At 39.6% G+C, this 24,001-nt stretch overlaps 2 protein-coding genes across 2 annotated transcripts in view; one reads left to right on the top strand and one right to left on the bottom strand.

Moving 5' to 3' along the window:
• CMC1 (C-X9-C motif containing 1) overlaps positions 1 to 24,001 on the bottom strand; it is a 66,556-nt gene that overhangs the window by 3,959 nt on the left and 38,596 nt on the right. The gene's annotated exons all lie outside the window — the stretch shown is intronic.
• AZI2 (5-azacytidine induced 2) overlaps positions 1 to 24,001 on the top strand; it is a 90,150-nt gene that overhangs the window by 58,106 nt on the left and 8,043 nt on the right. The window contains exon 8 of the mRNA XM_024107426.2: positions 3,116 to 3,188. Coding sequence (XP_023963194.1) covers positions 3,116 to 3,188 — 73 coding nt within the window. The remainder of the gene's footprint in view (positions 1 to 3,115; positions 3,189 to 24,001) is intronic.

The following is a 24,001-nucleotide window of genomic DNA, read 5'->3' as shown; positions in this document are numbered from 1 at the left end:
GCTGTGTATTCTGTGACAAATCCCATTTAAAACTCTACTCAGTATGAAAGGCAGAGAGAAGTCAATGTTATTGTGGTGAAATAGCTTGTGTATGTTAAAAACACTAAATCAATGACTTCATTAGTGTTGTTAAATGAAAGTTAGGACTCTTAATGTTGTTTTTCTTCTATGACTAGGGCTTCCAAAATTTGCTAAGCATAATAATTACTACAATCTAGTGTAGTAATGACAGTAATTACTAAACCAATTAAATACTGGATAATTTCCTCTTGTGAAAGAGCCCTTTGGAGAGGAGCTGGGAAACACTGAGGTGAGGTTTACGCCGTGGAGTTTCCAAGCAATCCTCCCTTTGGGTGACAGGTCCTAGGGGACCTGGGAACATACAATGGGCATGGTCTCGCACTCCTACAGCTCCTGAGGCTGCACGAAGAAGGAAACCACTAGTTCCATGGAGAAAATATGCTGCCCTGCTGATTCTTCTCTATAGCAGCACAGCTCAGAGTCCTTGCTACTACTAGCTGTATCTCCTCTGGACTGTGCAGTAGCATGTAGCAGCATTGACTCCAGAATGCATGTCCTCTTTAAAATCCAAAGAGTCAGCAGGAGGTAATGCCAAGGAGAATAGCTGATCTACTGTTCCGCTCCCTATCCCCAAATCCCACCGATCACTCTTAGGGGTGTCTCAAAGAGGGGAGAACACAGAGTAGGTACATCTCCCCGAGAGAGAGAGAGAGAGAGAGAGAGATGATGGATCCCAGTTCCATCTACTTAGAGCAGTGAAAGGAACCACCCAGCCTTAAGAAAAGTATCTTATTTTGTATAACACAAAGACAAACTAAAAATGGAATGTATGAGGTTTTTTAAATATCAACATTTATAAATAACACCCTATAACTAATTTCCTACTAATTAGTTACCCTGTGTAGTGTGCAATTCATTTTCTTTCCATTCAATTACTTTACAAAAAAAAAATCTAAAGAATATAATTGAATAGGTTTTGTTAAAATTAATTGGCATTTGCTTAAAAGTACTTATGACTAGCCTAATAATACGATGCTTACAAGAGGTGGTGGGTTTTTTAAAATGCTGAAATAGAAAGCTACTACGATTGCAAAAATTAAAGCCATTGTTAAGCTATATTTTTATGCTCAACAATTATATGTATTTTTAGAGGCCAGTTAAATGTGTGCAGATATTTTAGTGAATATAATTGGTAAACTGACTTTTCAGAACAGTTATTTCATGCCAGATGAATTTAGGACACCGTTTAACAATATAATAAATATACTGCTGATTCATTAACAGTATAATCTACCAAAGCTAAACAAGAAAGAATAAATCAAATTATGTCAGCTGAAAATTGGAAATATACTCTTTTGTTGAAAAATGTAAAGTAATGAATATTGGAAAACATAATCCCAACTATACAGACAAAATGAGGTCTAAATTAGCTGTTACCACTACAGAAAGAGATCTTGAACTCATTGTTCTCTGAAAACATCCGCTCAATGTGACCCAGCAGTCAAAAAAGCTAACAGAATGTTAGGAACCCTTACGGCTAATAAGATAACAGACAAGAAATATCATAATGCCACTACATAAATCCATGGTACACACACATCTTGAATACTGAGTGTAGTTCTGGTTGTCCCATCTCAAAAAAGATACATTAGAAATGAAAAAGATACAGAGAAGGGCAACAAAAATTATTAGGGATATGGAACAGCTTTCATATGAGGAGAGATTAAAAAGACTGGGACTTTTCAGCTTGTAAAAGAGACGACTAAGGGGGGAGGGATGTGATAGAGGTCTATAAAATCAAGAACGGTATGGAAAAAGTGACTAAGGAAGTGTTATTTACTCCTTCACATAACACAAGAACCAGGGATCAACCAAAGAAATGAGTAGGCAGCAGATTAAAAACAAACAAAAGGAAGTACTTCTTTACACAATGCATAGTCAACCTGTGGAACTCCTTGCCAGGGAATGTTGTGAGGCCAAAACTATAACTGGGTTAAAAAAATAATTAGATAAATTCATGGAGGATAGGTCTATCAATTGCTATTAGCCAAGTTGGCCAGGAATGAAACCCCATGCTCTGGGGGGGTCCCTAACCCTCTGACTGCCAGATGCTGGGACTGGACAGCAGGGAATGGATCACTTGATAGTTGCCCTATTCTGCTAATTCCCTTTGAAGCTTCTAGCACTGGCCACTCTTGGAAGACTGGATTACTAGGCTAGATGGACCATTGGTCTGACCCAGCATGGCCAGTCTTATGTTCTTATCTTGTTGCTCTGATTTTCCATGTTTCTCCTCCACATTTGTACACTAATGTTTTTACTCCCATGTTTTTTTTGCAAATGGTGATCAATGTGAAATAGTTACACGGTAGCAAGTCACTGGATCAAATACATTTTATAAATTTAGTGTACATATAGATACTTTCTTGGGTAGGCTGATGCTGGAAACAAGTTAGACGAGAAGGGAGCTCAAGGCTAGGGCCAGGCTCAAGTCATTGACTGTAAGTGCAAATGTAGCTGAGTATCTCTTCATTTGCATGCATAATCACAGTAATCACATTCTTTAATATAGGTGTACATTTATATGCAGACCCCCAACATAACTCCTTAAAAAATTTGGCCCTGCATATTTGCCAGGACACTATTTCCAGTGGTTCACGTTGACTTACTGAGCAGTTGCTAGTGCAATGTTATTCTGTTAATGTACCCTCCACTGGCTCAGCTCTGCACGATGCTGGTACATAAGGAGTAAATATAGATAGAGTCCTGTGCAGATACAAAATCTGTATCCACAGCCGATCCGCAAACATGGTCCGCGGAAAACCGCATCTGCAGATATTCGTGGCTATAAAGCAGGTATCTGCAGATTTGCAGGGCTTTACACATAGGGAGATTTGTCTCCACAAAAGTAGCAGGGCGAAATCTTGCTGTTTTGCTCAAGAGTGGGCTGGCTGTGGGTTTGATCCTGATTCTGTTGAAGCCCTATCATATTATATACTGACTAAAGAGGGAGTGGGCTGCCAGTTAGACAGTTTCAAGCCATCTGAGCAGGCTAGTTGTGTACTAAAATAAGAAGGACTTCTCCAATTCACAGGAAGGCAGAGAATCTATCTGAAATTTCCCCAAATATTGATGGAAACCTTTTTACAGGCTCATTTTGAGAAAAGGTAAGGTCAAGCTTTACATTTTCTTTTTCTTTACAAAAGATCTGTGAATGAAAAATACAGGAATGATGCACTGCCTATTCTGACCATTTTGGGGGAAATTTTCTAAAGGGCCTCAGACTGCTTTCTAAAATGTTAGATGCTGTTTTGTAGTTTTCCTGGGGCAAATTTCTGCTTGGGCAAACTCAGAAGTGTGTATGCAAACCACTATTTTATCTGCCTATACAGTACCCATCACCATGCTATCTTCAAAATACCCCTGTGAGTTGGGAAAGTATTCATATCTAAGGAAGTAACATAAACAATATCGTTCAGATGTATAATGTACCAATATCACCAGAGGATGGTCAAACCTAAAGGCAGTGCAGGCTATATACTGATATAATGCACTTTTTGAGGGTGAATGAACACTGAAAAACTTTCCAAAATAAGTGTATTTTAAAGTGGGATTTGAGTGAAAAGAAGGTGCCACGTGCCCAAGGGAACATTTTCAGGCAGAAATTGAATACAGTCTTAAAATGCCAGACTACTTGATATATGTACACTAGTTTCAATTTTAGCAAGTTGCAAAAACTTAAAAGTCCACAAAAATGAAATTTTAAGGCTGCTTTTGAACAGTTGGACCTACATGTATTATAAAATGGTGTTACTAGTAAAAATCAGAGCAATATAAGATATGCAAAATGTGCTGTAATAGCACCCAGGTATTTATTAAGCTTCTTTTTAAGATAATGCTATTACTGAATTAAAATGTATAGCTTTTTTGTTATTTCTTGGAGATTTGTACAATGTGGCCCCATGTCACCATTTCATAGCAACGTGATAGCTATAATCAGGATAAAAAATAAAATGTGGTTCTCTCATTAAAAGCCTTCTAAAGCTTAAGACTTGTATAGTGAACAATCTGATTTCTAGTCCCCACAGGCTCATGCCTAAGTGCTGTGCTGCTTTTTTGTAATAATCAGTCCTTCTGGAAGCTGCGAAGTAAAAAAAAAAAAAAAAAAGCTGAAGACAACAGGAGGTCCCTCTCACTTGTTAGCTCACCAGTCTTGATTGGTTAAAGGCGTGATGTCCCAGTGAACAAATCTGGAAATGCATAGCACGCATTCCCTAGCTTCAGAAGGCCCTGCTTCTGGTATATGGCCATGCAAATAGAAAGCATCATTACAAAGTGATAAAACTGCTTCAAGCTATATAGCTTTAATGTTGCCGACGCTTAACACAGAAGGAAAAAAAGGAGCAGGTTAGAGCATATTAGACATCCCCACATGAACACTCACTACTTAATTACTCACCCTAAGCACTTTAAAATCCGTGATAATGGTGTAAGGGTCTACGGTGCAAGACCATTTTAGTTAGAAATATTTACTAGAAGCTCTCCAGCAGCCAGGAAAGCATTGTTCTAATTTTAGTTGTATTCAATTTTATATTTTTTTCATGAAATATCTTATGATCTCTAAATGCAGAACATCAAAAATTCCACTGTTAAAAATCTGCTTTGGGGAATAACTGCACAAATTGGGAGCAGTATTTTCAGACGTAATCTCAAATCAAAATCTACAGAAACAGATATTAGGTTTAGCTGTCACCACAATTTTCTGGTTCTAGCTATTTTCATACTGCAGACCGATAACTTCAAGGTACATAATGGGCTACGACCAAAAAGTAAATACGTAAGATCTGATTAAACTCAAAATAGTTTAATATTTTCACATTTTTAACAGCTACCAATGTAGACTGTAACTCCAGGGGTCGAACCTTTCACATTCAACAGAATGCAGCCTGTTTCCTGATATTACATGCTGAGTGAGGAATAGTTCCTCTTTCAATAATGATCTCAGCTCTGGTGATGGGAGGCACCAGAGTATAGAAATACAGACAGAAATTTGACAATTTGTTGGTACAATAAAAAAAATTTTAAAACCTGCCCACTGGTTTGTGTGTGCAGCTAATGAGTACTCCCCTTCCTGTGGGTGTCAGCCATGCATCAAAAGACCAGGCAGGAGCAAGTGATGAGAAACCAAGCTTGTCCCATTTCAGACATTCTGGGTGCAATCCTGGCCCCACTGAAGTCTATTGTAAAGCTTCCATTAACATCAATGGAGCACTCTCCATTTTCACTCTCCAGTTAATGACTTCCAAGCTGTCAAACAAACCTGGTTAGCCTACACCAGTGGTCACCAACCGGTCGATCGTGATCGTCTGGTCAATCGTGATCTCCAGCGGCGTAGCGGGGCTGCCACTAAGACAGGCTCCCTGCCTGCCCTGGTGGTGGGGGGACGGGGGTCTCCCTCTGTATGCTGCTCCTGCCTGTAAGCACCACCCCCGCAGCTCCCATTGGCCGGGATAGGGAGCTGTGGCCAATGGGAGATGTGGGGGCGGTGCTTGCAAAGATGGGCAGCGCACGGAGCCATGTGCCGCCCACCCCTCCACCCCCAAGGGCCGCAGGGACGCGTTGGCACTTTCCAGGAGTGGCATGGGGCCGAGGTAAGCAGGGAGCCTGCCTTAGTGGCAGCCATGCTGAGCCACAGGCAGGGAGCTGCTGGAGATAAGTGCTGCCTGGTGCGAGGCCACAAACCCCAACCCCCAGCCCTGAGCCCCCTCCCGGAGCCAGCACCCCAAGCTCCAGCCTTGAGTCCCCTCCCAGAGCCAGCACCCCATACTCCCTCCTGCACCCTGAATCCTCTCCTGCACCCCAAGTCCCAGCCCTGACCCCCCTCCCAGAGCCAGCACCCCGTACTCCCTCCTGCACCCCAACACTCTGCCCCAGCCCGGAGCCCCCTCCTGTACCCAAACTCCCTCCCAAAGCTTGCACCCCTCACCCCGTCCTGCACTCCAACCCCCTGCCCCAGGCTCAGCCCAGAGTCCCCTCCCAGACTACGAACCCCTCGGTCCCAGCCCAGAGCCCGCACCCCCTCCCGAACCCCAACCCACTACCCAAGCCCAGTGAAGGTGACTGAGGGTGGGTGAGAGCGAGTGACGGGGGGGGACAGAGTGAGTGGGACGGGGCTTTGGGGAAGGGGCGGGGCCTCAGGGAAGGGGCGCGGTAGATCCTAGGTTGCCCTTAAATTCAAAAATTATCTTGGGCGTAAAAAGGTTGGAGACCACTGGCCTACACTAATCATTCTTTGCCCAACTCCTCATCCCAAAGGGCTGCCTGGGTGGGTGTCCATGCTTGCTCACCAAGCCAAAGAAAGCCAGTTAGAAGGTAAGAAATGTTGTTTGTCCGAGGCTTCTCTCCCCAATGTGGATGATGGATCTGGCTGGCAGTACAAGCCCAGAGAGAACGAGGACATGAATGACCAGCTAGGTGGGCAAAGATGACAGAAAGTGGGAGAAAAAAAGAGTGCCTTGTTGATGGGACAACAGCTCCTTCCTACTAGGAAAGTGGGCAGGATTGTGGCATAATGACTGGAAAGCTCTATATTTAAATGCTACACCTACTGATGAGGGCAGATCCAGTGAAGCTTAGTGAAGATATAGACAGAGTTGCAGATATCTGATCTGCAGAGCTTGGCCATGGAGGCTTCTGGTCTCTTAGTCCAAGGATTATGGCTCTGGGCAACAGGATTTAAATAGATCAGGCTAGGGAGGCTTGCGGAGCCACAGGTAAACCAGATTCAGGAATTAATCCAATGGGCGGAGAGCACAGATGAGAACATTATGGGTTTCTCTCAAGAGTCTGAATGGGGAATAGGACCTTCTGAACTCCTGTGTCCAGGGCAAGTTGGCCTGGATGGGGGGGATGAGTGCAAAGGACTCCAAATCATCGTCCTCCTTGAGGGGTTCTGCTTCCAGGGTGAAGGAATGGGAGGGAGAGACTCTCTTTGGCAGTGAGATAGCAGCAAGCTCTCTGGAGAAAGTGAGGGAGGAGAGAACCCAGGGTGGATAAAAAAAAATCAATGATTTAAAAAAAAAATCATCTTTTTTTATTTAAATCAGATTTTTTTGATAAAAAATTTTTTGAGGAAAAAACTTATCTAAAAATAGTTTTAATTAAGATATAATGTATCTCATAGAATCTCATCATGGAATTATAATCAGGGATTATAAATTCTAATTCTATAGTATGAGACAATATATTAATATAATGTTTAAGAAAAGTTTTGTAAGTGAGTTCCAATAGTTTATGGATTAGGGACCCAATCTTATTGGGTTCCAGGGGCTTCTGTATAGATTATAGAAGCCAATATTTTAAGTTTCTCATGTTGACTTGGCTGACATAGTCGATTTAATTATTATTATTTTTTTAAAGATATTTCATGTAACTATTTTAGTTAAAAACAATTTTAACGAACGCAAACCTGATTTTAAAAAACTTGAATGTTTAACTAAATTCAAAAACATATATGCTTGTTTTGTTAAAATATTATATGTTTGCTCTTAAAGAAAAAAATCCAGAATGCATAAAGTTGTTGTTTTAGTTAAATAAAACAATTTAAATGTCTGTCTGGTGATGTTCTCCTCCTAATACAGCATGGCAAGAAAATCCTCCAAATATTAATGATTAACCTGTTGAATTGGAGATGGTTCACCTCCCAATGACTTCATAAATATCTACTTCAATTACCTTTGGTAAATGAAATAACCAATCATTCATTTTCTGATATAGCTGTAAGACTAATCTGAAAAGTTTTCAAAATAAATCACTTTAAAATTGTATAGTGTGTACCTTCTAAAAATGAAACCTGCATCTATCTCTGAGTTGTGAAGAATATGTATTAAGGTTATAACAACCAACAAGAATGTACTTTTATATAGAAATCCATGATTAAATCGAGTCTTCCTGACTAGTGATTTAAATCAATTTGATTTAAATCAAATCCAACCTGAGAGAACCTGTGGAAAAGGGGCCCACTTCCAGAGTTTCTCAGGGAGGAAAGTGGAAGAGAACAAAGGCCCCCCTTCAAAGGGGAAAGTAGGGAGATGATGTAGGCTCTGTTGACGCAGGCAACGGCTCCAGAATTAAGACTTTGTTTTGAGGGACAAGCAAAGAGTGAGCAAATGGGGGCAGCCCTGGAAGGAATCCCTACTTCCTCTTCCCCTCCACTATCCTTCCAGATCTGGATCTGGAGGAACACTGAAGCAAGGTGAATTCATCCAGTTTCACCCCGGTCCGTGCCTTCTGGCAAGTTGGGTGGCGAAATTGCAGAGTCACTGCTTTGTTGGACCTTAGCCGCACAAAATACACAGGAATATAAGAAAAGATGCTTCTTGTAAGTAATCAGAAAGATGTGACTTCCTGCCAAAAAGCGAGGATGGATAGGACTCAAAACTATAGGGAAAATAGCCTCACAACATGTGGCAACACCAAAACAGAAACAGACCATCGTTAAACGTAATATAAAACTCCATTTCTAGTGTGATACCCTATCCTAGGCAAAGCCACTTTGAGGCATATTGACTTTGGTAGCATTTATTTGCTTAGTCATGCTTAGCCGAGTTACTAAAACTGTAACCACCTCCAGTTTTACTGATATGTATCCAAAGATAACATCTCTGATTCACAAGTAGTGAAGCCATACGAAAATAATAAAAGGTATTTCCTCTTAAATATGCCTCTCAGAAGTTCTTCGTCACAGGCACAAGGGCCATCTCTCATTTTCAACACCAATTTATCACCTCTCTCCATTTCAGACAAAGCTGACTTACCTCATTTTTATTGTTGTAAAGAAATTAAACCCAAATTAACTAAAGCTTTAGACAGATTTCTCATGTATACCTCATTCTGATTCTCTCTCATCCTTATCACACTGAGGAATATGATCTCGAATGCTAGGATAAATGTACTGTCCAATTTAATATCCTTCCTGATTCCCTTATTTCATTTTTACATCTATTACACAACAGTTACTTCACTGAAACAAATCAGCATTTTAACGATTATTAAAACATTTTGTTCCTCTTACGGTTTTAAAAATAGATAACCTAGTACACCATTCTAAATGTCCTCAATTTGGTGGTTTACTTTAGAGAGAATGAAAATATATTACAATATGGATAGTCCTAGTATATAGTGCAAGTACATGTATTTCAGAAGGGTCGAGACAGGCTGAACCAGGATCCAAGTTGAGCCAGAAAGAAATGAGTACAAAATACGAATTTCTAGCCAAAATATCTGTGTGTGTGTGTTTGTTTTAGCACATGAGATACACATTCTGTTTAGCTTTATAGAGTATCATTATTTTTAGTAACAAATTATAAAAGAAATTGGACTATAATTTATGAGGTTTGTTAACATACTGTATTGCATTTCTGTGATGGACAGATTTGGTATATGAAAGAGTTTGGACTGGTGTGACACTAAAGGGTAGGAGGCAATAAAGTACATGCAACTATAATTTTATAGTTTCTTCAGTGCTACATCAAAATGAAAGACTGGAGTTACATATTGTTCCAGTACGTATAGGTACACTAAAGAGTTCTGAGACACAGTAAATGCATTAACAAGTGAATACAAGTGAGTCTTAATAGTCCTCTTTGAATTATAAGCTTAAATTACTACCAATGGAGAAAAAAAAGCTCTCTGTGAACAGTTGACAAGTGGCATGCAACAGAATCACCTATCCATTGAATTATTTTTATAAAGATGATTGATGTGTCAAGGTAATGTGAGAAAAAGATCTTGAACAGGTAAAAAAAAGATCAAGATACTGAACATTTTTATATATATCATGGAAAATGAATATGATTGTGAGACCTTTTGGTCCCATCACAAGGCTTTAAATATAGTTTAATGCTGTTTAAAAAGGGTTCCAACTAAACTGATTGCCAATGCTGTTAGACAACTAATTTAGGATCAAATTATGCTCTATGTTAAAAAACAGTGCTATAGCCTAGCTTGGGATTCATATCAGAAATTGGTTTGAATGGAATCACATTTAAACAAAATTTGAACGTATTTCCTAAACTTTGAGTCCCAATAAGTACTGGGCCTTTGTTTCTGGCTAGATGCAGAAAAATGCATACTAAAACACTAAGGGTGGAGGAGGATGGGTGTGTCGATTATATAACACACACTTGAATTACAAACATTTATTCCATTTATGGTCACATTCAGTGGAACAAATAAAATATTAAAATATTTTATAAAGTTTTAATATGTATAAGTTTTTTTGTTTGATCATATAGAAAAAAAAATCCTTTGAACTTACCGAAGTGCTCTCCACTAAGAGGAAGAACTGCCTGGACTTCGATTTAAATGTGGCAGATCCATATCTGGTGTAAATTGTCAGAGTTACATGACCCTAGATGAGGATCTGCCCAAAAATCTTTAAACCAGGCAAAGGTTGAATTTATGTGAGATTAACTTGCTATCACAGATATTTCTCTTCTTACTGACTGATGGCAGATAACCAAACAACACAGCAGAGAATGACAGCTGCGCAGTAGGGAAAATAAAACAAAGTATTTGTATTGTCTTTTAATTGTTTATCTGCCCTATAAAATTAAGGGGTGATGGATTTTTCCAACACTTTATATATAAAGTGAAGTTCTAATACTGGATTTTAATTTATTTTAAAAATGTTCACTTTGTATTAGATTATGACAGTTTCAGTTAAAGATACACAACAAAAGGATTTTTAATAGGAAAATTACTTTCCACCCAAAAGTAAATTTAAAATTAATCACAGAAGACTAGCATTCTCTGGCTTTAAACGGAGGCCATTCAGAAAGCTAAAAGTGAATTTGAGGGGAACAATGTTGCTTTCTTCATTTTTAAAGTGTTCGTGTTTGAATAATATTATGGATTGAAGAGCTCCCATGTACAAAGATGGTGAATACTAATCCGATTACCTATTTTATTACTACACTTTATCACGTCTGGACAACAAGAAGCACGGAAATACTATGCCCATATATCAATGCACAAAGAATAGCATTATTCTTAGTGTTCAGGCGTTATCAAAAGTCACATTACAGGTGTGTCTGGAAAATTCATTATGTTGCAGATTCATGACAATGAACCTATTAAAATACCTTGCTAATAAATTGTTATAATACTACTACTTTGCACTTACCTAGTACTTTGTATTGTCAAAGTGCTGTGCAAGCTAATTAATTTATCGCAATCAGCAATTATTGTACACCCATTTTTAATATCCATTCAATATATGTAGTATTACCCATTACCAAGGTCAATCGATCCTCAGCTCTGGCTGTAGTTTATTTAAAGACTTTACAATTTTACTACTTAAGAGCAAGCCCTATTGAGGTGTTATCTCACCATTTATATTTTCTCAACACTTATGATACCGCTATCACACTCTTAAAATAAAAAAAAAGCCTGTATCATGATCCAGACCAGGTTTAATGTTCTCTCTTTTTCTTTTTTGGAAAAAAAATAAAATAAGAAATGACATATTTCTAAGATTTGAATCACTCTCTTAGCGCTATCAACACAGGAAAAACCATCAAAGCAGCAATGGTGTTTAGGAAAACAGCAGAATCTAGCTGATATTTAGAAGAGTGCACAGCCAAGGCTTTAAATCCTTTGTTTGTAAAATGTGTACAAGATATTAAAATGATACAAAACTTTGTATATCAATAATTATTTTATGACAGTTATGCTTTTAATTTTGTATTAAATTGTGATTTATTAGCTTGTTACTTTGAAGATTACTCAGTGTGCACAGAACGGATTTACTGGTGCATTTAATGAGCCAAGAAGGTAGTAGGATGAACATGAAAAGATTGTTTTTACATTGTAGTGCATGAGCTATTTGATATTTCTAACACAGTACAAAAGAAAGCTTCTCTGTAGATTGATCATGGTTCAGTTAACATCACTGAATATCTAATACCTCCAACTCAATTAATTCTCACCTGATTAAGATCAGACTGATATTCAAACTAAATCATCTCTCCAGTCAAGTAGAAATCAATATTTCTGATTTTACTTTTAAATTACAATAACAAATAAAATATATGCATCTCAGTATGCCAAGAGTGGCTTTCTTATTCTAGTCTACGATGGCATGCATAACACAGCTGATTAAAGAATTATTCTAATTTGGGCACCAATATATATAAGAATAAGATTAATTTGAATACAGAAAGATGGAATGAAGTAATTAAATACATCTTATATAGGGAAAACAAAAATTACATAAAATAAACCCTGATTCTTTTAAATGGATCTCACTGTTACCAGATCAAATATTTTATTTGCCTCCAAATGTTCATGTTATAACACACTAATAATATTATATTTATATAATGCTTTTCCTCCCAAAGTATCCCAAGCTATATACCAGCTTCACCAGACAAACACCTCCAAACTGGGGGTGGCAGACAGGCAGACAATTAGATCATAACACGCTCCGTGGAAGAGGGAAAACCAAGAATCCTTTGGGGGGGGCGGGGAGGTTATTCACAATATCAAAAGCCACTTTTCCTATCCCAACAGTGCTCTCTCGGCATGGAATGGCAGCCACCTCTTGAAGTGACAACATGATCAGTGGATCCTACAATAAGTTGGAGAAGGTCTCTTATTCTCCAGTATGAAATGTTGAAAAATGTCTCATAGTTGAAAGGGGAATACACACACAGAAAACTGGTAGAGGCAAAATCGGGATTAAATCACAGTGTGTAGAGGAAAATTGCTGGAATCCTCTGAATTAGACTGCCTCTTCACATCCACAGTGTAGCAACTGCACACATCAAAATACAGGAACCAATCTCAAGTAGTTGAACTGCCAGGGACATAAATGCTGCCATATTGGATCAGACCAATGACCCATTTATTCCACTAACTTGTTTCCCTCAGCAGTTAGTAACAGCTGCCTCAGAGGAAGATGCAAGAAATCCTGCAGTAGGCATCTATGGAATAACCACTCCTCAGGGGACATTTCTTCTTTACACTCATCTGGTAGAAGCTTGGATTATGCCCTGATGCATGAAGTTTTCTGTCTCTTCCAGAACACTTGGGAACACATCTTTAGGTTGTGTAAATAGGCATATCTCCACTAATGTTAATAGAATTATGTCAATTTACATCAGCTGAGTATTTGGTCCTTGGCTATTTGGTGGTGATCTTTTAAATCCTTATCCATATCAACGTCAAATCCTTTTTTGAACTCTTGGCCTAAAAGATGTATTCAAAGTTCTAGAACATCCCTGCCTGTATGATCATATCCACTTCCTCCCTGCCTGATCTTTAAAGTAGCTATACAATGGCAAAGAAGTCAGGAGAAGAGACAGCCCATATGGATCTGCAGAGGCAATATATTCACAATATTTCAGGTGACTGATAAACTTTCTCATCTAATTGCCTCTGTGAAGCCCCACCATAGGAGATTAGCAGCAGTAGTAACCATCAGGAGGAGGGCTGAGAAGTTAACTAACTGAAGACTAAAGGACTGCCCTCCTGGAATGAGAACGCAATTTGGCTCTACATTGGAAATAACAGTTGAGTAAAGGAGTAAACCAAACTCTAATGGTGCCCTTATGAATCTCAGAGACCAGCTACAGACAGGGCTCTAATGTCCCTCTGGTAGTGTTACACTAAAAGTTCATAGCAGGGTTGGACAGAATTATATTTGGATTATTGGATAACCTCTGGGCTGAGACAGATTGTTCTTGGCCTTTGAAGAAAAGCCCGAGAGGGAAGCAATCTCCTGAAATGGCTTGGTCATTTCCAAGTAAGAACTCAAAGCTCTTTTGACATGCCATTGATGCCATCTGCCCTCTCCAAGCATGCTAAGAGACTTGTTTCTTTGTCTTGTATTTTACAAGAGACATAAGACAACATGGCATCTCTTCTTTACTTCCCCATTTGCTTACCAGCATCATCTAGAATGTCAGCATAGCTCTGGGAATAGGATTGGTTAATTTTTGCTTCCTCTGCTTACTGGCTGTATAGCTGCTGGGTACAATGAAACCCTACTTTAGTTTCTAAACATGCAAAGATCACGATTCTTAAGCCATGTCTACACTTAAAATGCTACAGCAGCACAGCTGCAGTTGCGTCACTGTAGCACTTCAGCATAACCACTCACTACAATGATGGGAGGGGTTTTCCTGAGAGGATGGAGCTAGGTCGAGGGAAGAATTCTTCCATTAACCTAGCGCTGTCTGCACCAGGATTTAGGTTAGCATAGCTAAGTTTCTTAGAAGTGTGGATTTTTCAGATCCCGGAAAGACACAGCTATGTTGATGTAAGTTTTCAGTGTAGACCAGCCCTGAGTTTGTTTTTTCCCGCCAATAAAAAAGCACTAGGTTTTTTAAGAGATTTATTTTTTTTAAAAACAGTTTGGAGAATTCTCTTAGTTAAATTTAAAGAACCCCCAACAGTCAGACTATGGTCTTAAAACGAGTTGCCTTTAGATAGACATTACAAGACAATGTGCATTTTATACAATGAAAGGAAACAACAATTAGTGTTTAATTTGTGCCAGGGCTGAGCCCCAGCACGTCTAGCTGTGGCAGTGAATAGCCCCAGCACCTCTGGCTTGCTGAATAAATTATGAAAGAAAAAAAACTGTCTGATCCCCGGCACCTCTTTCGTTACAAATTAAGCACCGAGTACAATGTCCATAAAGTTTATTTTTTTTAAAAATCAGGGTAACGAAAAAAAGTAACATCTTTGAAATAAAGACTTTACCATTCAACTACTCTTCTACTTCTCTTTTTACAAAAAGTTTTAGCAAATGTTAAACTTTTCAGGATAGGGCCTCAAATTATTAGAGGCATGGAAAAACTTCCATAAGAAGAAAAAGTCCTGATCTTTTAAACCTATCTGCCCACTCATATTCTTCTCCACTCTAAAGATGTGCAAAATAATTAATGGCACAGAGAAGGTAGACTGGGAACGTCTATTCTCCCGGTCTCATAAGACAAAAACAAAGGGATATTCAACAAAAGCAAAAGGCAGTGAAAGGAAATTTTTCACACAATGCACATAGTCTGTGGAACTGATTGCCACAAAGTATTACTGAGGCCAATAATTAAGCACAACTCAATATTGGACATTTATATAGATAAGAATAACTACAGTTATAACAGTAAGGATTTTAAAAGGAATTCTGGAAGGGCTTCAGGGCACAGTACAGACTTGGATTAATGGGGTTTAGAAAGAACCTTTTGGCAGGACTGGGGTTATTCCATAACTGCCTGATACAAGATTACTTCCATCTTCCGCTGATTCAGCTAGTGCTGGCTGCTGCTGTCAGAGATTGGACAGTGACCTAGATGGATTAAAGGTGTGATGCAGTAAGGCAATTCTAATGGCCATTTTTAACTCTATTGGTGCAGCACCTTGTACAATTGCAACTGATTAATTACTGCTGTAATATTAATACATAATAATTTATGTTTATTTTTCCCACATTACTTGCAAACTCTGTTTATCCTGTGTTTCATACCATCACAGTATACAGGTGCTGAAAAACATGAAAGATCTTAACTTTTTAAATAAATGCTCAAGAAAGAAAAGGAATAGCCCAGTTTCACCTGTGTTTAAAAAAGCAAAATATTTAAAAGACAAGATGTCATGAAAAGCAATCTGATTCAAAATCAAAATGTAAAATTGAACATGAGTGGGGGTAAGTGCTTTACTAAATAACAACATAGCTAGACAAAAGATGTTTTTAAATGTTGTATCTTAAAAATGTAACCGAAGTTTACTTTTTGACTACATCTGATGGTTCAAGGGACACTTGGCAGACACGCACCTATCACTGCTGCTAAAAGGTAACTGGTATATCTCAATAGCACTTCAATTTCAATAGAATTTCAACTTAAACAGTAGCAAAAGAGAGCTGGGGCAGAAGAAATGATAAAGAGGGCAAGAAGCAAATAGTAAAGTGCATTGTCAGGAGTTACCAGGCTCAACATTTGACCTGACCTGATTTCCCTCTATTCTGTATGTGGTTTTTGCACAAAATAAAAACGCTACCATATATTTTCTTAAATTAAAAAAACCAGTCGGTTCCAGCACCTCCACCTAGATGTGCAAATAAACCAAAAGAACAGCGTAAAAAGCAAACACACCCATTCCCCACAATGAAAAAAAAGACTTGTGTTAAACCTTTAAGTCTCATTAATACGAGGAAGAAAGGCTTTTAAAAAATATCATGAAAAACATCTCGATGTTCTTTGAAGTGCACATACTTTACACTTAGTTGCTTAGGTTTTTGTCCTCTCTAGAATGCCTGCTTTACAAATAGGTTTCTGAGGTCAAAATAGCTGTAAAAAGTGAGTAGGCTTTGTCAGGTTGCAAATATATAGTATGCAACAAATGTAGTCATCTTCAAGCCTATTAGTCCAAATTGCTTCAAACAAGTGCTACCTTTAAGAGTGTGGATTTAATTTAATTTTTCTCCCCACCCTATGCTAATAATCCTTGACATCAAATGTTACAATATCAGGCGCTGGAAGAGGCAGAACTGGAACAAATGCAAGTTCCCCCGTGGCTACTGCCCGTCAATGCCTGGTTCTATATAAGCAACCTACATCGGACTTGAGCAGTGCAACGTAGCCTAGGTGCTGATTTTCCCCTCTCCTTTGGGAGAAGCTGTCCCACGCACAGAGGCATCTGAAAGCAAGTGTAACATAGCTGATAAAATACAACCACTTCATAGTGACTGACTCCTTAGCTGAACTCTCTGCCTAAAGGAAGTCATTCTGTAAAAGCAGAGATTCATGGTGAGTGGCTACACTGGCAATAAGCCAGGAGCACAGTCTAAAGAGAAGACCTCTTTCCACCACAAGATGGAGATAAAGCAGACAATTTGTTCTTCTCCTGGAACAGCAGTCACATACCAAAATCTGTACAGCTACAGCAGCTGAGGCTTAACAGTGACTATTTCATCTTTGCTTAATCAAGTTACTGTACTTTCTGTGGAAGGACCTTTTCCATTCAAAATTAAATGGAACACACAGGGAATATAATATTGTGTTTCTTTCTTGTCTGAATGAATAACAAACCTTCCATAGTTGGAGCCAGATCATGTCCTGTGTCCCTGCACAGGTGCAGGGGATAGCCAGGAGTGGGGAGTTGTGGCTGGCTGCAACCTGGCTTCCAGCCACCACGTACCCCCATGCAGGAACTGGGCAATCACAATCCTCCTTTTGCTCACAGGGCCACAAGCCACCCCAAAGTGTTGCATGAAAGAGGTAGGACCATAATCGCAGCCAGGGCTTGTCTACACTGGCACTTTACAGCGCTGCAACTTTCTTGCTCAGGATGTGAAAAAACACCCCCCATGAGCACTGCAAGTTTCAGCACTGTAACATGCCAGTATAGACAATGCACCAGCGCTGGGAGCATAGCTAGCCCCTCGTGGAGGTGTTGGGTTTTTTTAGAGTGCTGGGTGAGCTCTCTCCCAGCGCTATGCCGTGACTACACAAGCCATGTTAAAGTGCTGCCGTAGCAGACGTGTCCCCAGACAGTTGACCAGGCTCTTTGTGGAGTATGTGGCACCATCCTAGAGGGAAGCAATTGTGCATCCCAAGTCAGAGTCCCTCATGGAACTCCCCATGAATTGTTATGGCTCCATCCCCAGTACAGCATGTGTAACATATTATTCTTATCATCTTGCTTTAAACATATAGAGCCAAATATTTAAGAGCAGCCTCCCATTTTACAAATGTACATGGCTGAGGACTGGACTGTTTGTGAAGTAAGCTACTACTCAGTCGAGTAAGAGTGACAGACTCTGGATCATATATTTTAATGTTTCTTTTTCAGAAGCATTTTATGCTGTGCTTACATACTGAAATTTGTCATTAAAAAGAATATTTTGGGTCCTTGTTACAGCTCCCATGTTGAGATAAAATATGCATGTATCATTACACATACACATTATTGAAAAGAATAATGTGTATGTTTGATTATGCAGGGCAGTATAAGATTTATGATTTCCTTAACTGTTTATTTCCATATTTTTAAATAGTTGGGTATTATACATTTAGTAATAGTTGAGAACACTATCACAGCTTAGTAACTTGAACTGCTTTTGAACAAAGTACTTGTGGGTTGGGGATTTTTTAAGTGGTGGTGTTTTTTTTTTTTAATTATACTTCCTTCGTTCATTTACACACACAAAACAAAGGTACAATTTTTAAAAGTTCAAATACATGGCTTGGAGGAGCATCCAGCTTATTAAGAAAGAGTGAATAATACTGGCCAACTTAATAATGATTGAAATTCCCCCAGTAGCTTTGAAATTGTTGTGAAATTATTTTTTCGGCAAAAATGCACTATGAGCAAGAGTGATTCGTATTTTGTAAGGGTTATGGAAAATAGTGAGAATGCACAATATACAAGCAGTATATCACAAGACTTTCGGTCCCTGATTCAGGAAATGACTTTAGAGCACGTTTAACTCTAAGCAGCATGTGTGTTTGTCCTGCTGACATCAATTTGCTCAAGTACATTCCTGAATCAATGCCTGAATCAAAGTGCTCTTAGAGTACTTTCAATCACCTTTCCAAAATACTGCTCAGTTCTGCTTGTAATCAGTGCACTTGGCTCAGTTATCACCCATTTTCTTCAAATATGGTTGCTAATGAGTTTTCAAGGAGATGTAACCAAATGCAATCTTCAAAGGGATAACAAGTTATTTTTGATCTAGAGCGTGATGACGACACATTAGACAAAAGCCAAAATTTCAAACCAGTGTAATGTTTGAGTTACTGGTCACTAAAACACCTTAATTTTTATTTCAGACTTTTCAGAAATATTCTCCTTCAGCATAAATCTGGTTATTTTCAGGCCAAAGCAATTTTCTAAGCCAAATCAGCATGGGGTTTATTAATGGAAGTTTGTGACCAAATTCACTATGGAGTTACCACTGCTCTATAACAAGTTTAATAAATAGACATGTGTGTAAAAATAGGGAGTAAGCCTGAGCTCATCTGCTCAGTGACTCTGATGAGGACCTGCCCTGGTCAGCAAGACTTCTGATGAAGGGGCAAGTCCCCTTGGGGACCTAGCTGAGCTCAGGGTGTAGGAGTTTCCTGCATCACTAGTCCCAGGGCCACAGTCTGGATATGAACTGCCAGGTGGGGATGGACAGGGGAGAGACAGAAGCAGGAAGAGGCAAAACTGCCACCACAAATCCAAGGTCTGCAGCCTAACAGCCACTGCTCAGAGCAGAATTGCTGGGGGAAGTTGTTTGCTGTGACTGGTGGACAGACACAGACAACTGAGGCTGTGATACAGTGCCCAGGCTTATAGGGAATACCACCACACATTCTATCAATGGCTGCTTCTGTGGCATTAGGGCGCATGGTAACCAAACAGTTAGTACTAGACTAAAAGAGTATCTGTATAGGGCTTTATTAATAAAACCTGGTTTTAACTTCGCGACACAGGAGCTACCACTTCTCCAAAATAAACCCAGTTATTAGATGCTTGTATAAAAGTTATGTGAACTGAAACACTTAAAGACAAGCGGAGGGGTTGAAAACAAGCCTTTGTCCCAAAAAAACTTCTTAACTATGAAAGAACCAGATTACAGAAAGATCGGAAGTCTGTTTGTCAAATCATGGCACAGTGGACTTGGGTCTGATCTCACATCAATATAAAACCTGTGAAGTGCCACTGACTAATAGAAATACTCTTGATTTATACCAATAGAGGCAATAGCAGAATCAGGGCCTACAGCTACAACACCCTTAAACCCCCTCATTAACATACAGTTACCTCATCTGCATACAAACACATTTGGGGTTTGGAAGGAGACCAGTGCTTGCATATTCATTGTGAGTGCACCTGTAGTACGTGTTTTAAATATTGGATTCCAGTAGGTTTTTGAAAGCTTTATTTGAAGGGTAGTTTTTTCCCCCCAAAGCTTTTAATTTGAATGACACAAATAATTTTAAAAAATATTATACCCCAAAAGGAATACGTATCTTTTCATAAGAGTAATGAGACAGGAAGAGCTAAAAATGTTTGCATAAACAAAACATATTAAATATTTAAACACACAACTGCACTTTAAAGAATGTAATTGAAATATTATCTATACATCCCATTAGAAAACTACTAGCAAAACCTGCATGTTTATAATTTAGACAAAGAGATGGTATAGCTTTGTTTTAGAAGAGCATTCTGGTCATGTCTCTTTCCACAGCACAAACATTCTACACCAGACAAAAATGAGAAAGACTGCTCAACTCCAACGAATTGCTCTCCAAGCAGTTTGGTAATGAAAAGTCAGTCATAATGATGCCCATGCTGCAATTAAACTACAAAAATGAATGCAAGTTCAATCACAGTTTTAACACCGCTAGGTGGCTTCTATGAGGAAAGATTCAGAAAAAGTTCTCCACATAATGACCTCACTCTGAAACCATAAGATATTGTTATTTCGCAACAGATTTATCTGAGACTTAATTTTTGGTAGACTATAGCTGGGAATTGATACCTGGGTGTCAGAAAGATGAAGATGAGAAGCAAATATGGAGGGGAGGGAGAATGATCCAAAACAGAACTAAAAGACATGAGTGAAAGGGGTTGTTGAGCAACAAGATCATGAACTTGTGGAAAGCGGAGAGCCTTTAATTCTCACAGTCAGTGGGAGTCAGGGCCAGCTCCAGGCACCAGCCGAGCAAGCTAGTGCTTGGGGCGGCAGATTGAAGGAGGCGGCATTCCGCCCAATCCTAGGGCGGCACGGCCACTTTTTTTATGTTTAATTTTTAATAGTTTTTTTATTCCGCTCCGGCCGCCCTATAGGGGGCGGCGGCGCAGAGGACGGGAGCGCCCTGCAGCAAGCCCAGCAGGGCAGTCCTTGTCCTTCCCTCCCCGCCGACTGGAGCGGAGCCCTCCTGGCAGGCAACGTGGCCCGGCGCAGCAGGAGGGGCCGCGTGACAGCACCCTGCTGTAGCCCTGGCCGCCCCCCTTCTCTCTCTCTCCCGCCCGCTCCCTCCCTCCCCCCCCCCCCCGCTAGCTGGTCCCCTTGCACCCACTTTTTTTTTTTTTTTGCTTTGCTGTTCTGGCCACCACATTTTTTGTTTGTTTGTTTGTTTGTTTGTTACTTGGGGCAGCCAAAAAGCCAGAGCCGGCCCTGGTGGGAGTTGAGGGTACTCAGATCTTTGCAGGATGTGAGAGAGAGAGAGAGAGAGCGAGCGAGAGAGAGAAAGCGAGCGTGCAGTATCTAATGGACAGAACACTAGACTGGAGACTCAAGAGATCAGGGCTCTCCTCTGCCACTGACCCGTCGACTGACCATGATCAAGTCACTTCAACTGTTACTCTGTTTCCCTTCCCACCCTTTGCCTATCTTGTCTATTTAGATAAACTCTCTTGCTACGTGAGCTCCAATCATAGTTGAAGCATTTTGGTGCTACCGTAATAGAAATAAATAATAGCTGGGCCCCACTAAAGGATGAAAACAGAGCATTATTCTGAACTTGTTTACAGTTGGATAATACGGGGTAACTCCATTGATTTAAGTATAATTACCATGGATATGTTCCCCCCTGGAAATGAATTCAGAATCTAGCACAAAGTCTTTACTTAACTGCTTCCAGGCGCTGAACCAGATGAACTATTTATTAAAAAAACAAAAACAGAACACCCTCTTCACATGGTAGGTATTTCAAGGATCTCTCATACCTTTCCTTTCAAAATCAAAACCTAACATGTGCTGTATTAACATAAAACCCCTAGAGGGCAACTAAGCTTCAATTTCAACAGTCTTAAATATTCAGCTGCTTAACTAGTTTACAGATTATGTAAACTATTTCCTTCAACCTTCTATTTTTTCATTTAAAAGAAGTGATCCCTTTTCATGCTCAAATCACATTACTGCTGCCCATTTAATATAGATTAATCACTACTGCCCATCCAGAGACAAAGTTCTCAATTTAACAAAGCTCAAATGCGGAACAAACTCCTTTCAACTGCAACAGTGAGCCACAATATCAAGGACCTCATTTAAACAAAAACTCACAAGACTGAAGTCATATTGGCATCATTTCTTTAATATAAAGGTTTCCACAATATGAGATTTATTATTCAGCTCAGATTATTCTGTGGTTTTGTTGTGGTTTTTTAAAAGGTAGTAGCGGGGTGAAAATATATTTGCCTGAGACTGTAACAAGTGTGAATTTGGGTCTATAATGATGGGCTTGCCTTGGAATGATATACAGTTGAGAGGAACAGATGGAGGACATGCTGGGATATTTGTCTGGCCCTCCTTGCACACTATCCATGGTTTAAGTTTTATATAGCAAGTATTTTGTGAGCACTGAAAAGGAAGAGGGGGCAGCAGGTATTAAAATAAAAATCTAGAAAAAATAGATTCATCTCTTCTTTAGACTGTCTTAGATGACATATGCAATGTTATTGTAGCCATGTTGGTCCCAGGATGAGACACGTAAGGTGGGTGAGGTAATATCTTTTATTAGACCAACTTCTGTTGGTGAGAGACAGAGCTCTTCTTCAGGTCTGGGGAAGGTACTCAGGTGATGTACTGAGGGCTAGCCACACAGTGAACTCAATCTAGTCCCATCATTAAAGGTGAACTGAAACACTTGGGGGAAATAACTCTAAAGATCTGGGATCATAAAAAGTCAGATTCTGATACCCTCACTTTGTAGAGTTCGGTTTCTGTTACTGACTAGGGAGCAGAGCATTCTCCTGAGGTTGGTGAGGGGTGAATTCTTTCTGTGCACATGCGAACTCTGTTCATGAAGACAGTAGGAGGATTCATCGGTCTCTGAAGCACCGTCCCCACTTTCCACCAGACCTTGCTGCACAAGGGGGAAGCATGCCAGAAGGGGACATTTTGTCTTCTCAATCCACCTTGCAAGGAATCCGCTGACGTTAATGTAGCTGGGAGATGCATGACATTTCACTGGAGTTCCCTTTCACACTGTGGAAGATCCTTGAAGTGGGGAGAAAAAGGCAGCTCACTGAGGAGTCTGCAGCAGGTGTCCCCAGAGCTCAAGGGCCCCTCTGTGGATTTTGTAGATTCTATGACCCCTACTAGGTCTGTGTTTGTGCTGTGGAAAGAGACATGACCAGAATGCTCTTCTAAAACAAAGCTATACCATCTCTTTGTCTAAATTATAAACATGCAGGTTTTGCTAGTAGTTTTCTAATGGGATGCATAGATAATATTTCAATTAAATTCTTTAAAGTGCAGTTGTCTAGGTCTATAATGTGGAAGAGACGGGAGAACAAAACCTCCTCCACCCTATCTGGCTCCCATTACCATAATATCACAGCTCATCACCATCTTTTTAATGTGTTATCCTCAGAACACCTTGTGATGTAGGGAAGTACTATTATTCACATTTTACAGATGGGGAACCGAGATACAGAGAGACTAAGTTACTTGCCAGCAGTCACACAGGAAGTCTGTGGCAGAGCAGGGAACGGAACATGGGTCTCCTGAGTCCCACACTAGTGCCATAACCACTAGACCAGACTTCCTCAGAACAGTCTAAGAAAAGCCAAAAAAGGGAGCTCTGGATCATACCCTTAATGAGGTTATCACACTGAAATTGGAGAAGAGAGAAGAAGGTACTAAGAGATTTACAAAACTTCATGAGCATCAATTATTGCCAAATCAGCCATTAATTTGAAAAAAATTAATCCTCATTACATTCTGAACTGGTGCCAGAGATCCATACAAAGCTTCAATCAGTGCAGGTTTTAAAGACCTTGAGAGCAAGAGGACTGGACAGTTCAGAGTATTGTTACTGCCATGCGGACCATTTGTACTGTATAAATCACCCTACAGAAATAATTAAAATCAAATGCCCATTTAATGGCTTACGTGAAATAAACTGATGAACAGTCCAATGTCTAATGGAGAGCTGCCCACATCACCAAAATCACTATATACAATTAAAAGAAT

The sequence above is a fragment of the Chrysemys picta genome, chromosome 2, assembly GCF_011386835.1.
Source record: "Chrysemys picta bellii isolate R12L10 chromosome 2, ASM1138683v2, whole genome shotgun sequence".
Classification (NCBI taxonomy): Eukaryota; Metazoa; Chordata; order Testudines; family Emydidae; genus Chrysemys; species Chrysemys picta.
This window is presented reverse-complemented; position numbering and strand designations above follow the sequence as displayed.